A 16,190-nucleotide genomic window follows, 5' to 3' on the forward strand; every position below is an offset into this window, starting at 1 on the left:
AATCATGGAATGGTTTAGGTTGGGAAGGACCTTAAGATCATCCAGTTCCAACCCCTCTGCCTTGAGCAGTGACACCTCACACGAGACCATGTCACCCAAGACTTGTCATACCAGCACAGCCAAGGTAGCAAAGAGTGTATGCACATTCATAGCCAAAAAAGCTACTATTAATTTTATAAGATCCTCATTTACCTTTGTTTATCACATAAATGCAGAGGGAACATCACCTGACTTCTTGTCCTCTTTTAGTCAATGTGCATATTAATAGAGATAATCAGAAGCGGCTTAGGTAAATGGATGGTCTTTCTGAAACATTCTGTGCTGACAGAGTACAGTTGTAGGATGCAAATCAACTAGCTTGCTTGCAAAGGGGATTACTCTATCAGCTGGACTGTTACGATTTATTTGGCATACTATAAATTATTTGCCACACTGTCAGGATTAAAGGAAACAGTTCCCATGTCTTCATGCAAAGTTTCTTATTCTATTATTTAAGATGAATAGACTGAGGATTGCATTAAAAAAGAGATAAAGGCATCCCATAGTTTGATCCAAATGAAGGCTTTGTTTTTCTGATTATTACTGTCATGTTTTATAGATTCTTAGTAATTCAGATGAAAACTAAAATATTTGATATGCAGCCTGAATGTTCATTAATAAAGTTTGTACATTGGAGTGAACCAGGGAAGCTGAGGATTTAAGATGATAGATCATACAATCACAGAATGGTTTGGGTTGGAAGGGACCTTAAAGCTCATCCAGTTCTAAACCCCTGCCACAGGCAGGGACACCTTCCATTAGAGCAGCTTGCTCCAAGCCCCTGTGTCCAACCTGGCTCTGATGGATGTTGCTGTGCAAGACATGGCCTGGAGGAAATCAGTGCAGTACGTGTCCTGCCTGTACAGAGAGCAGCACTTGCTCAAGTGAGCAGAAATGCTTTTGTGATTGCACAAGATAATAACACAGAAATACTTCTTTGGACACACAATTACAAAGTTCATGTCTCCTCTTGTGGGCAATTCATGTCTGAGAAGCTGACATCCTCAGAGCAGTCACATCATGCTGCCAGCAATTGACATTTATCCTGACACAGAAGTCTAAAGAAAGGCTGAATTCATTCCCTAAAATCCATCCATGTTCCATCAGTTTTAGCCTATAGTAAGATAAGGCCCTATGGACAAGGCACTTCCCAAAGTACAATTAGAGCCAATTCAGCTTCTAATCAGAAATGAGGTTTTAATCAGAATATCTGACTCCTTAGAATTAACTTCAGGTCTGAATTCTTAATTGGGCTGTCAATTACTTTGCTCTTTCCACAAGTTACCTTGAACTTCTTAGTTGCCATAGTAACTATTCCTAATTTATTTGGATATCAAAATGAACAATTTCATTTCAGGCCTTGCTGAATCTGCTGGTATTTTTGACAGCAAGGTACCCTGACTCACCAAAACGCTTCAGAACATGCATTTCTCTGCCTTCAATTGCAGTTAATCACATGCTTAAATATAAGCATGTGCTTCAGTGCTTTGATAAACAGGGATGGGCTTAAACACAGTACTGGAGCACAGGCACAGATGAGAAGGGATGACTGTCACTGGGAATTGGCAAGCCATTGGTAATGATTCATTCCAAGCAGCTGTAAGGATATTCGAACACATCCCAGCCTCTTTCACTGTGATCAAGAAGACTTTCAAATGTATTTCAATCCATTATACAACAAATTTCAATCACATGCATTTTGGTTTGGAACAGCAGCCGTGTAGCACTGCTAGCACATTCAGGACAAGATACTGTCCTCTAAAACCTACTGATCTGTAGATTCATAGAATGGTTTGGGTTGGAAGAGACCTTAAAGCTCATCCAGTTCCAACCCCCTGCCATGGGCAGGGACCCCTTCCACTAGAGCAGCTTGCTCCAAGCCCTTGTGTCCAACCTGGCCTTGAACACTGCCAGGGATGGGGCAGCCACAGCTTCTCTGGGCACCCTGTGCCAGCGCCTCAGCACCCTCACAGGGAAGAGTTTCTGCCTAAGAGCTCATCTATAGCTATCCTCTTTCAGCAAAGATCCCCTAAGATCTATATGAAGCACTAACCTGAGGTATCTGCTAATGATATAAGCAGGGTATTTCCCATATTTCTCTTTTAATAAAGCTTTCTGGAAGCAGTCAACACTTCTACTGCTGACACTGCGAGCACAGCTGGAAAAGAAACCAAGTGGAGGTCTTTCCATCACTTGGATGGCAGTTTTGTATACATCCATTTCTTCTCATTTTGACTTTTTAGAGTAAACGGACAGATCCAAACTAGATGTTGGGGAAATGAAACATATGGCAAGTTAGGGATAGGAAAAGGATCTGTTATGAAGTATTTTTGACTACAACAGCAGGGGTATCTGCAGCTTGGTATACTGTCTAGTCAGGCTTGCTGAGAATAGCTCACTTAGCTGATTTGTCCTTGTAGTAACTTGATGTCAGCCATCAGTTGCTAGTAAATACACTGTTTTTAAAGGAACACACATAATTATGGCCTTTATTTGGACTCATAAAGACAGATAAGAACAAAAAATACTACTATTAATTTAAATGAAACATCAAAATATAGGCTCTCAGCCAAAGTCCAGGGAACTCTGCGTAAACTTTGGAGTGCAACGAGTTGCCAGAACAGTAGCATTCTTCTTATCTCTTACCCACAAAACTTCCTCCCCCAAAACAACTATCAAAAATAGCCAATGACTTCAATTTGACTGGACTCTGTTAACCTTGTATAGAGAAGCTCGACAGACAAAAGAGCTTTCTGAAAAACTGAGTTTCTCATTTTTCCAGCTCAGTCTTAGGAGGGATAAAACACCTCCCCTTTATGCTTGCAGGTACTGTTGGCAGTGCTGCCTCTATACAAAGCACAGTAAGATATAAAGCTGTTGGATAATGCACTGCAGAACTGAGGACTCATCACTTGCACTGATTTCAGTTACCATCACAAGCTGTCAACATTGTGATGCTTTGTGGAGACCAGGGCTTTTATCTGGCTACTTTTGCAAAGAGAGGTCCAACTCTGTGGTGCCAAAAACCGCGCTGTAAAGTAAATATTCTGGTCTGCAAAACACATGGCACTAAATAGCAACGAATAGGCAAACTCAACATGCTTTACTAGTGTAGGGAGACTTGAGCCAGTGCTCAAGGAGTCATTTAATATTCAAGACACACGAGTATTCCCATGAGAACAGCCACTCAAGGCAGGGTTTCACAATGACCTTCTGAAGCCTGTGAGATACGGTACAGATGGTTTCACTTTGGATTTGCGGTGAAGTTGCATATAGTTTTATGACATTAGTGGACATCAGAAGAGTATGAAACTTAGAGAACACAAGGAAACAAGACCGAAGACTACTAGTTCTACACGCGAAAGACTGGAAAAAGCACCTGGTGATGGCAGCATTGAGGGTAATGGAACATGAGATTGGATGGCTGGAGTTCAGAGGCAGACAGAAGACTCACAACATGGACACACACCAACCATACCTTCACTGGTTCCTTTGCCTTTCCTGTCAGGTAACTCTAACCCTGTGCCCCCCGAAGGATATAAGGAGACGTCCGTTGGCACTGGCCAACTGCTGGCTGTGTCTTCCGTGATCTCATACATCTGCCCTTCCATCGGCTGCAGGTGCCAGTTTAGGCCAAACAGGTGCATGGCTGTGGTGAGCAATGAGAAAAGTCATCTTTTTCTGTTGGGGAGAGGTTCAGAACTACAGGGGCACTTTCTAAAGGCTCCACTTTGCCTTATGAGTGGTGATTGCTTTAGGATAAGAACGGCATTAATGTCATCAGACAGCCCCTGCTGCTTCTACCATACCAACTCCCTAGGTCTTTCCACCCACTTAAACTCATTTTAGATCACCTGTACCAATCCGTTCTGCTGCTTCCAGTAGAACTCCTGACTCATGGCCTGTGTGAGGGAATAACCAGGCACAGTGCTTCAGAAAAGGGCTGGGGTGACAATGTGGTGAACACAGAAATACAAGGAGTAGTATTTAACAACATACCAATAAATGCCAGGAAACCACACTCTGGTTTATGCTGCTGTATTCATAATGTATTATATAGATTCTTTTTCACTCCTTTGTGTTTTGTTTAAACCCACCAATTACACCCAGAAACACAGATATCTCTGACAGCTTTTCCTATATAAGACCAAATAAAAACTAAGGCAATTTAAGACCCAGCACCACAAATGCAAGCGACTACGACTGGGCGCTCCTTAGTACAACTCAGCTCCTCCTATTCAGATCAAAGGCACCTCCTCAGGGTTTGAAACCAAGCAGTGCCATTTAGCTTTGTGTGATACCAGGGCACAGCTCTCTGTCAAAGTCACCCAGTGCATATGTGAACAAACGTCCAGGAATTTCATAAAGGCAAGGGAAGTTAAGGAACAAGACAGGATACTTAAACGCAAACACATGGATGAAGAATATGGAAAATCATATGCTTATACCACTCATAGCTGCCCCTTGAAAAGAAAAGCAAAAGAATGTGGCTTCCCATATCAATCCCCAACATAAACATTTCATACTCAATCAGGATCCAGTTTAGCTCCAGGCTCTGCACAGCCAAATGATCTGGTAGTTGCTACATTTGGAATGACATGGCTTTTTTAAGGGAATGCCTTGGTATTTTACACTCTAATTTCTCCAAGTAACTGTACAATGGCACAAGGATTGACAAGTAATCTGAGCAGTTCTCCACAAACAGCATGTTTAGGCAATTTTAGCAAAATCAGTGATTTTTTTCCCCACTTTAATCTCAATTAGGTCATCTACCATTTACTAACAGGAATAAGGTTGTCTTTGCACTACTACATCACAAAACACAGTGAGAGCAAAACTCTCCTTCTACCACGTTAATAAAGTCTTAATCATTAGGAAAGAAAATACACTCCTAAGGCTTCCAACAGCAAGGAATCACAGTGAGAAAGGTCTCCTGAGGACCCGCTCAAAACGTGAATGTTTTTATTCAGGTACACATTCCAAGAAGGAATGCCAGCAACACAACTGGTAACTCAACCAGGATACTTTAGGCATCTGAAAGTACATTTCCTTGGCAGAGAAACTGTGCAAGGGAAGAGAGGAAATCAGGCTGGAAACAAGGAATTTGCAGCAAGCATTTGGCACAGCTGTGCTTGCACAGTATCTTTGTGTTTATACGGCTCTCATCTGAGTGCCTGGGCACTTCAGAGCTATTGACCTCATGGAACCTCATCAGGTAGGAATCTGTTATTTCTCTTTCACTGCAAGTAAAAAGAGAACTACAGCAGATTAAAGGACTTGTTTGGGCATTAAAGTGTGATTGTGTGTTTATTCACTTAAGTTACTCCTTACTCACAGGTTCACAAGCCCTAACAGGCATTTCAGTTCTGGATGCTGCCTGAGAATGCCATCCAGGCTGGACCTCTCCAAGGACCGGAGTGTTACCTAGGTGCCACTGAATGTTTGTAGTTCCAAGTGGAATGAAACGTGTACTGTTCACTCCTCCAAACCCAGGAAATCCCATACAGCAAGCAGCCTGGATGCCTCTTCAAACCCTAAGTGTTTAATCCCGACTTCACCTACCAGTTCCAACTTCATATTCAATGATTTGCATTAACTTATACTGGGCACCATTGGTTCAGGCAAGAACCAAGCCAGTGGGCTCTTTGTTCTGTCCTTTGGCTATCACAGTCTAAGTGCCACACAAACTCTTAGGAACACAATGAAAGGCCATTGTTTCCCTGGAAGGACACTGTTTCTTCTCTTCTCCTTAGGAGGACTTTGTTGCTTGTGGATCATTATTTACTGCAAGAAAATGAAGGTGAAGAACTCAGCATTGTTTTGGATGGGTTGGAAAGCTATAAGCATTTCTTCCAGGCATGTAAAATCCATTTAAAAACACCTGAGAGGAAATGTCTTATGAAGGGAATATCTTGCTTCAGTGTAATGACAGAACTGGTAGCTTGGAAGTGTGCTAAGGCTTTTTTTGACATTATCCATCCCCTTGAGCCACTGAATCAACCATTCAATACCACCATTCATTCCTGAACACCTGAAAATTGTCTTACAACGTTCCAATATAGAAAATATGACAGAATAACCTGTAACATAGATACTGTGTTATCATACAGAGATAAAAAGCCTTCATTAATACGTTAACTTTTGTCTTTGGTGAATAGATTTTGTCTAAGGCAAAAAGCTTCTTGTGTTCATTGATACCATCACCACATAGATCACAGAAGCAAAGAATCCCAGACTGGTTTGGGTTGGAAGGGACCTTAAAGCTCACCCAGTTCCAACCCCTGCCATGGGCAGGGACCCCTTCCACTAGAGCAGCTTGCTCCAAGACCCTGTGTCCAACCTGGCCTTGAACACTGCCAGGGATGGGGCAGCCACAGCTTCTCTGGGTACCATGTGCCAGCGCCTCAGCACCCTCACAGGGAAGAATTCCTTATATCAAATCTAAACCTACTCTCTTCAATGGGAACCATTATCCCTTCTCCTGTCACTACAGTTCCAGGTAGAAAGCCTCTCTCCATCATTCTTACAAGCTCCCTCTAAGCATTGGAAGGCTGTAAGAAGGTCACCAGTGATGACCCATGAGAGCTATGTGCACCATGAATGCAAAAGCACAAGCATCCGAGAAACAGAAATATATTTGAAAATCATTTTGGTTGCTAAGCGGCTTAAAAAGAGTTCAGAAAGGGGTGCAAAAGCCTGGAGCTAGTGTTTTATCCAGGACTTCTGATTTGACGTTTCTAACCACAAAAGCCTATAAATATTCCCACCCATAAAGCAAACAGGCATCATGCAATTTCTGCTGCAGGTAAGTGATATCCACAGGAGCCTCCCTGAAACAGGAACAAAGAGTTGGATTTACTGTGGAAACACACTCCAGTAGCAGGCAGTTGTTAGGAAGTCTGATCAAGTCTTTAATGTTAGTATCTTCCAAATAGCAGTGACAAGCTGATAGAATATTCATTCTTCTGCTTGCCCCCTCTAACTGCCACACTCATGCTAAAAAGCCAAGTAGTAACAGCAGTGGATGTTTTGGGTCTCTACATCTCAGTGGGATGTGTGAAACTGTTGATGCACTCAGATGTTTAAAGGATTTAGGAGAGGTACAAATCAACCTTGTCCTGTGCTAAATTGATGCAAAGCTCTTCCTTGTGAGAAAGAAAGAAAGAAAAAGAAGACCATAATGAAGGAAAAACCCCGGAACAATGGATGAGAGGCACAATCATATACTTTGAAGTGTTAATGTTCCAGAAAGTAAAGTGAAGCTGTAAAAATAGTTTGAGATCCCTGATGTTCTCAGTCTCCAGGTCAATGGAACCCACTGTTGACATTTTCTCTGGCTTTCTCTCCCCCTCTTTGCTCAGCTAGATGGAGGATGTGGCTCACAAAGAGAAAATGCCTTCCTAAAAGCCCTTCTTGTCCTTCTCCCTCTCCCTCCCCAACGGGATGCTCAGCAGATACTCAGCTATTGAAGGCCCCCCACGTATTAAAAGAGCACACTGCAATTAACAATCATTAAAGTGTTCCCTTTTGTAAAATACCATGTAGCTTTCACTGCCTGGGAAGCCTCCTGACATGCCCTTTGCAGTAGCTTTGCTTCTCTTTCCCATGGCTAATAAAACTCTCGTGTCTGCCTTCTCTTGGAACGGAAACAAGACTTAGGGGAAGCCCTGCATGTGTCCTCTCTGGGCTGGTTCAGCACCAACAACTTAGATGATATAAAGGCACCTGGGGCCTCTGGCCCATTATACTCATGTTTTGACATTAAATCTTTGACTTTCACAACCTTTTAACTGTAGCTAAGGACTAGCAAAAAGTGCCCTAAAATTTGCTGCGCCCAATAACAGTTTTCCATGCAGAATAAACCACCTTATCCTCAGTCCTGCCTTCTTGGTGGGGAAAACAAGGAAGCCAAACTCCCACCCTTTCAGGATTTGGTTACTTTGCTGAGTTCAGCAGTTCAGTGTGATGTGGCTGTCCATTTGATGGACTCAGATTCACTTTAGCAAAGTGAATTTACCCACAGTTTAGCATCAGCTGAGCTGTTTAACCACCCAAATAAATCAAAGTTCATCTTGGTGGAACCATGTATTCAGGGTAATGATTCTTGATGTTTTAATATATTATCTTTATGTGTATCACACTATTCTGACTCCATAGCTGCTTGTGGAGGCCATAAGCAACATTAGATAATGTTATTAAGCCAAATAAAGAGGAAAATTGTTTCCAAGTTTGTTTTGAAGAGACACAGGCTTTTGGATATCTTTGTATTATTGCCACTTGCTTATGACACAGCAAAACACTAAAGTCAAAACACTTTACTCAGCAAAGCGGAGAACAAAGAAACTGGTACAGCATTTAGGATGAAAAAGGACAAACAAAGGTAATAATTCACATAGTCAACAAATGGACATCATTTTGGACAGGTTGATGGAACGAAAGAATTCACAGAGACAGACAGATGAATGTGATAGATCACAGGGAGAAGAAAAGATAAGACATGCTTACTGAAGCATGTGAGACCCCCAGAAACCACCCCCGTCAGCAGAACATTGGAAACCACACTGCTAGCCCTTTATTAGCTCGTTGCTTTGCAGCAAGGTAAGTGTAATAAATAACCAAACTGATCAATTGTGATGCTTGAAATTAAGGCGATGGCTGAAGCCACCGGCTGCTTGGAGAGTCTTTGTTAAAGGCATTCTCATGGCAGTTTGCAGGCTCTCCTCTCCCCTATCCTGTTCTCTCCTGTTCTGTCCTCTCGTATCCTCCCCTATCCCCTCCTCTTCTCCCTTTTCCTACTGCAGCTGGCTCGGTGCTTTCTAAGGAATGAATAAAACAACAACAGTTTTACTATTGACAACTGAACTTGCCCTGAACAGTTTCTCAGAACTGGGAGCTCACCAAAGCACCAAGTTAATCATCACCACTACAAGCACGGTGCAGAGTGACAGCATGTAGGAAAGACAAGTTCTTTGAGCTTCTCATCTGAAACACCTAGGCAGTGTTTCCACTAAGAATGCTCCATGCACTGAAACTATCTTTACCTAAGGATGTCTACAGGGCTGGAGCAGCTCTGCTCTGGAGCCAGGCTGAGAGAGCTGGGCTGGGTCAGCCTGGAGAAGAGAAGGCTCCTGAAGGGGAGACCTGAGAGCAGCTCCAGTGCCTAAAGGGGCCCCAGGAAAGCTGGAGAGGGGCTTTGGACAAGGGCCTATAGGGACAGGCCAAGGGGAATGGCTTTAACCTGCCAGAGGGGAGACTGAGATGAGCTCTTAGGCAGAAGCTCTTCCCTGTGAGGGTGCTGAGGCGCTGGCACAGGGTGCCCAGAGAAGCTGTGGCTGCCCCATCCCTGGCAGTGTTCAAGGCCAGGTTGGACACAGGGGCTTGGAGCAAGCTGCTCTAGTGGAAGGGGTCCCTGCCTGTGGCAGGGGGGTGGAACTGGATGAACTTTAAGGTCCCTTCCAACCCAAACCATTCAGTAATTCTATGATCCTATTTCAGTACATTTTGCAGAAATAACACAGGGGAGTGCACAAGCTTTGGAAACACCAGATTCCTCTGCACAGTCACTGCACCCTCCTCAGCTCAGCTCTGCTAACACTGGGCTCTATGTGGAGAAGAGTTTGCCTCCAAAAAAGCACCTCACTGCACTGGTGACAGCAGAGAGAAAGAACATCAGGAAAGAGTGAAGAAGAAAGTAAAAGGGGCCTGGAACAGGAAAAAGAGCTGGAGCTCAGCCAGCGGTTGAGAAGACATTTATACATCTTGTTCCTTTGCTCTGCCCTTGTTTTGTGCACTCATGTATAAGGCATGTGGTGGCTACATATTCCTCTTTAACCTTCAGCTTTGGCAGCAGACTTATAATAACCGTCTTTAAAATGAGACCTGAGGTTTGTGTTTTCTCCTCCCTGAAAAAGAAGAAGCTAAATTCCACCAGTGAATTACTCAAGGCTAATTTTGACTCAAGGAAATGTATTGCCTTCCCTCCTGTCTCTGGAATCAACTCGCCTGTAATTATCTGGATAGCTGTGTCTCTCTACACTGAAACCAGACGATTTCTGTAGAAGTGGGAGAATTGGCTGTTGCAGAATTAATCATATTTCTGTGACATTCCACGTTATGAGAAAGAGCTTTTCAGCATGAAATAATCACTGGTTTGTCAATCCTCAATAAATCAAGGAAGATATTAAGAGAATGGAAACAGTAAAACAAACACTAAAAAAAAAAAAAGAGATATCAACCAGTTTGTTTTTCTCTTATACTTCTGCTCCATTTCAGTGCTAGACAAGGCTTCTGTGTCCCAGCATGGCAGAACATACCAATGCAGCTGAGGACTGAAGTGGCCCTATGGCCTGACTCATGTTGGAAGAGGGTAAAAACAGTAAGCATGGATGCAGTACATTTTACCTGCTCTCCTTGTTTATACGGTCAAGTCCTGGACCAGATAGATTCAAGATGTTGTTTATCTAAGGGCAAGGGACACTCTGAGTGTTGCAGTTATTTAGCACCCAAGGATCTAACAAGTCCTCAAGTCAGGAATTGAAATATAGGATCCTGACTAAAGATCCCAATGGTTCTTAACATCATGAATTCATATCATTTAGACATACAGCTTGGATTCACACATACACCCCTGGCAGTGTTCAAGGCCAGGTTGGATGTGGCTTGGATCAACCTGGTTTAGTGGAAGGTGTCCATGCCCATGGCAGAGGTTGGAACTGGATGGGTTTTAAGGTCCCTTCCAACCCAAGCCAGTTTGGGATTCTGTGGTGGGGTTTTAGGACCTTCAGAAAGAAGTAGGTGCTTTCTCAGCCAGGTCAGTAAAGACACATGCTATGGAACCCCTCTAGTAATACCTGGGACCCTGCCTGCTGCCTGGCCAGACCTCCACATCCGGGGCTCAAACTACACATGTACCAGCAGCATTTCTTTCAGAGGTAATTCAGGCTTCCTCCTTTCCTCAGTCAGAATCACCACGTACAAAAGAGGAATTCAAATTCCTACCTCTTAAAATTCTGCCATCAGAGTGGGAACTGCCTCTGGGGAAAACAAAGCATTGTGGTAATCACCTAAAGTCCCGGCTGCAAATGCATTTACTTGCTTTGATTCGACACAAACCAGTTATTCTTTGACCCCTCCTGACCGCAGAGCTGTATCAAAGCTTTCCAAGACAGCAGCAGATGGTCTACCAAATAGTATTAGCTCCTTCTAAGGATAACACTTTATATTTTAATTTAGTTCCCAATTGCTCTTAATAGGGAAGAAAAAAAAAAGAGAGCTTCCAGCTGAAGCATCACATTTCTTTGAAACCTTTAAGGAAGTGACTAGAAAGACACGTTATAAAATGAAGCAGTTCAACTCAATGTTTGTTCAATGCAAAGAGTCAGCACTTCCTATTCAATGTCTTCCTAATTACCCCTGGGGATCAAAGACTTTCAAGTGATTGCCTGTCCATTCAAACCACTAATAAATGATCACCGGCCCCTCTAGTGATATAGCAGCTTGCTGGATGCTCCTCATTTCCTGCAGGAAAAGGGAAAACGCAGTTTTAAATGGGTAAATGTAAATATTTTTATGGGTATTTTAAGGGGCATTTCTAAGTGTCAACCTATAGCTAAAAACCAGACATAGAAATAGCATGGTTTATCCAAGGAGCTGTCTGCTTAAATACAATCTGTCATTCCCTTCAGCATCTACACCACTATGAAAGCACAATAGGAGGTTGAAAGATGGACTTAAGCAACGCTTTGCTGCCACGAAGCAGCTTACTGCACTGAAGAGATGCATTTCAGCCCCACAGCTCTAGTAAATGTGGTGCAACACATGCTCAGGCCTCTCTCACTAAAATAATATTTTCCCTTCTAGGTACCTTTTCTGGCAGAGACCATATCCTATAAATATTAGTGAGATCTTTCGTCAAGATCAAAGTCAATTATAAGATGGTCCCACTGTACCTCTAAATGGAGTTTTAATTTGTGCGTATAATATTAGAAATAATGGTGCTCCCATTGGGGTACTCACTTCAATTAGAGAAATGAGGACAGGCAGCAATACCACAGGGCCTCCTACCTTGCGTTGCAATTCCTACGTTTGTGGGCTAGCCTGGCATGGACAGTATAATTTGACAAAGGCCATTTCATTACACACATATAAAATGTAAAACCCTAATTCAAAGGGGTGCAATTTACATAGGTAAATAAACAACCTCTCACATGCTTGCTTCCTTCTTGTCTCTACTAGATATAAGGAAGTAGACTTCTACCTAGCAGCTGGAGAGGGGCTTTGGACAGGCCAAGGGGAATGGCTTTATCCTGCCAGAGGGGAGACTGAGCTGAGCTCTTAGGCAGAAGCTCTTCCCTGTGAGGGTGCTGAGGCGCTGGCACAGGGTGCCCAGAGAAGCTGTGGCTGCCCCATCCCTGGCAGTGTTCAAGGCCAGGTTGGACACAGGGGCTTGGAGCAAGCTGCTCTAGTGGAAGGTGTCCCTGCCCGTGGCAGGGGTTGGAACTGGATGAACTTTAAGTCCCATTCAAACCCAAATCAGATTCTATGATATCAGAAAACCTGCTTTCCAAAATGAATATAAAGGGTTGCTTAAAGTCCAAGAAATGCATTTTGCTGTGCAAAAGTCACAGACAATGCCTGCTTTCATCTATCACCCCAGCACAACAGAGGTGGGATCAGTGTGCAAATGCAGCATCCCAGTTTAAGGGTTAAGATCTAAGTAGAACGTGAAGTGAGAGCCAGCCTCTCAGAGGCTGCCTGCTCATCCCTCCTTCTGAACATGAACATGATTTTATTATAAGGACAAGTAAATTATTTGAGAGCGCTGCTTGGGGTATAATCCTACCATCAGCTGAAAACTGCATTAGTGTTATTAGTCACCATGTACATTCTAATAGCACTGGAGCTCCAGCTGGGCTGTGCTAGTTGATGCAAGAAAAATGAACAAAATGACAAGCTCAGAATCCCTTGATGGCCAAAGCAGAGCTTTAACTTGAGCTTTATTTAGAGTAAATAAAACTCTAATAAAATAATAAATAAAATAGAAAATAGCAGATAATAAAATACTACTGTAATAGTAATATAATAATAAAATAATACTCTAATAAAATAGTAAATAAAACTCTAATAACTGAATAAAACGAGTGCCTTTAAGTGTATGTTGGAAGAGCTGGAAATTGAGCATGAATTGACACACTTTATAGATCTGCACATGTATTCAGGAGCTTCTTATTGTTTTAACTGCATTGGATGACAAATACGTGGCTATTTGTTAAGCAGGCTAAGAACGTTTTACCTTATTTTTCTAATATTTCTTCACATAAACTTGAAATCCAAGAGATTTTCCCAACACTTCACTTGGAGATGGAAAAAATCCTTTATTTTCCTGTATAAAAGCTCAGCAAATGGATACAAAAGTACAGTCTGGGAAAGTTGTAAAGTGTGTGACACAGCAAATCATAGAATCATGGAATGGTTTGGGTTGGAAAGGACCTTAAGATCAGTCATTTCCAACCCTTTGCCATTGACAGGGACACCTCACACTAGACCATGTCACCCAAGGCTCTGTCCAACCGGGCCTTGAACACCTCCAGGGATGGAGCATTCACTTCTTTGGGTAACCTGTGCCAGGGCTTCACCTTCTCACAAGGGAGAACTTCTGCCTAAGATGTAACCTGCACTTCCCCTGTTCAAGTTTAAACCCTCACCCCTTGTCCTATCACTACAGTCCCTAATGAAGAGTCCCTCCCCAGCATCCCTATAGCCCCCCTTCAGACACTGGAAGCTGCTCTGAGGTCTCCACGCAGCTTCTCTTCTCCAGGCTGAACAGCCCCAACTTTCTCAGCCTGTCTCCAGGTGCTCCAGCCCCTGATCATCCTCACGGCCTCCTCTGGACTTGCTCCAACAGCCCCATGTCCCTTGTATGTTGAGGACATCAGAACTGCACACAATACAATTAATGACACAAGAATATTTTTCCTGTCCAGAGAAAATAGGCAAGATCCAGTACTGAAGTCTCAGGCAGTAGAAATCTAAGGGAATGGCTCAGATCAGTGTGAAAAGCTGTCTTCATAACTAAACAAAACCTGATGATTGTTCCCTTGGATTTAGGACTAAATCCAGCACTTAGATTAAGGCAAGTGCTGGCAAGTGCAACCCAGAATGTTCTCCTGTAAAGACCCACAGCCATCTTTATATTTAATTACACCTAAAAAAGGCTTTTGCTCAAGAAACTCCAAGTTCGCCAAGTCGAGCACTCAAAAGTGAGCAGAGAACAGTATTAAGATCGCTTGTATGATTTCAGAGCAGCCCCCCTATGCATATGTAATCTGTAATAGCCTTTAATTCCCTCATCACAGGCTATTTTTTTTTCACTGGCCCAATGCTGAGCAGAACAATGGCACAGAAATTGCCACTCAACCCTGGCAGCTCCAGCATTGTCGCACATTCAATTGCTTTCTAGGGATGCCATATGTGCAGCCTGGTTGGTAGCAATAGGAGGGGGTTGGAAAGGGAAGGAATACACTCAGTGCAGACAATTTTGCTACTGCTGTCTGAATAGGTCCCTACTGAGCATGTGTGAACTTGGGTTTTCTAGTTTTGTGGCAGCCAGATCTGGGTGGATTTGGGATATGATAAAGGACATGGAGCTGTTGGAGCAAGTACAGAGGAGGCCGTGAGGATGATCAGAGGCTGGAGCACCTCCTGTATGAAGAGAGGTTGAGAATACTGGGGCTGTTCAGCCTGGAGAAGAGAAGCTGCGTGGAGACACCAGAGCAGTTTCCAGTGTCTGAAGGGGGCTACAAGGCTGCTGGAGAGGGACTCTTCATCAGGGACTGTAGTGATAGGACAAAGGGTGAAGGGCTGCCCAAAGAAGTGGTGAATGCTTCGTCCCTGGCAGTGTTCAAGGCCAGATTAGACAGGGCTTTGGGCAACATGGCCTTGTGTGAGGGTTGGAACTGGATGATCTTAAGTTCCTTTCCAACCCCAACCATTCTGTGAGTCTATGAGTCTGTAAAATAACAGTAGGGCCAACAGCAAAGTTGTGCATAAGCGAATGACCACAGAGGGATCCAGACCCCTACCCTCACAAGTCTATTTAGGGTTGTTCACTTGTAATTACTTAGGTCATGAGAATTTAGTTCCATCATTAAATGGGAGCGTATCAATGTGCTTGCTCAGGGACCTAGGACACTGCCTTACCCCTTCATCCCCAAAGACCATGTTGATCGTAGTGAATCAAACAGTATCAAGCAGTGTAACTTGATAATCTACATAATTTACTTGTTAGAAAGGACTCTTCCAAGATTTTGGCTCTGCTCAGCCAATACCTTCTGAATTCCTGTGCACAATTCAGCTTGCAAGGAGCAGAGATTATTCACAATAGATAGTTTAAGTGTCATCATCAGTAACAATTGAACATTATAGAAATGCAACCACTCTGACCAGCTGGATGCCCACAGTGGTCCCATGTACATGTTTTACAACCTGAAGCAGTACGTGATGCAGCTTTACCGGAGAAGGTGTACAAATATAAGTAACCACTAGGATTAATACTGTTTGGAATATCATTAGATTTTCTTAATAAAAAGCCTCACTAAGCCCTTTTGATGCTTGAATTCATTATCATTTCTACCAGAATTAAATAAGACCCTATTCCAATGATAGTTCAATCAGAGCTTCTTTTGAAATACTTAGCGTAAGCGTAGCCATCGTCCCTGCTAACAGCCTTGATGTGCTATGCTTTTTAAAGAGTCTCCGCATAATGAAGTGATGCTACAGTTGTACAACACAAGCAAGGTGCAATGCTGCTGCTGTGTTATGTGCTACCATATTTGAAAACAGCTAACATATGCTGTTCTTATCATCTTTCTAGGCAAAAGCTTCTGGCTGCAATAAGGACAGGCTTGGAAGCTAAGGTATGATAAAATCAAATAAAGTGGAAGATAAAACCATAGAATCCCAGACTGGTTTGGGTTGGAAAGTACCTTAAAGCTCATCCAGTTCCAACCTCTGCCACAGGCAGGGACACCTTCCACTAGAGCAGCTTGCTCCAAGCCCCTATGTCCAACCTGGCCTTGAACACTGCCAGGGATGGGGCAGCCACAGCTTCTCTGGGCACCCTGTGCCAGCGCCTCAGCACCCTCACAGGGAAG

The 16,190-nt window shown here is 43.2% G+C and overlaps 1 protein-coding gene across 11 annotated transcripts in view; it reads right to left on the reverse strand.

The window, feature by feature from the left end:
* The window catches only part of TENM4 (teneurin transmembrane protein 4), a 1,625,418-nt gene that overhangs the window by 182,863 nt on the left and 1,426,365 nt on the right, over positions 1–16,190 (reverse strand). For 10 of the 11 annotated variants that reach the window (XM_062639041.1, XM_062639042.1, XM_062639047.1 and 7 more), the window contains one exon: positions 3,518–3,688. The exons of the other annotated variant lie outside the window; for it this stretch is intronic. In XM_062639041.1, the coding sequence (XP_062495025.1) occupies positions 3,518–3,688 (171 nt within the window). The remainder of the gene's footprint in view (positions 1–3,517; positions 3,689–16,190) is intronic. 11 annotated transcript variants of the gene reach the window in all.

This window comes from Pezoporus occidentalis, unplaced genomic scaffold (assembly GCF_034315485.1).
Source record: "Pezoporus occidentalis ecotype Australia unplaced genomic scaffold, CSIRO_AGI_Poc_V1 ctg6, whole genome shotgun sequence".
Classification (NCBI taxonomy): Eukaryota; Metazoa; Chordata; class Aves; order Psittaciformes; family Psittacidae; genus Pezoporus; species Pezoporus occidentalis.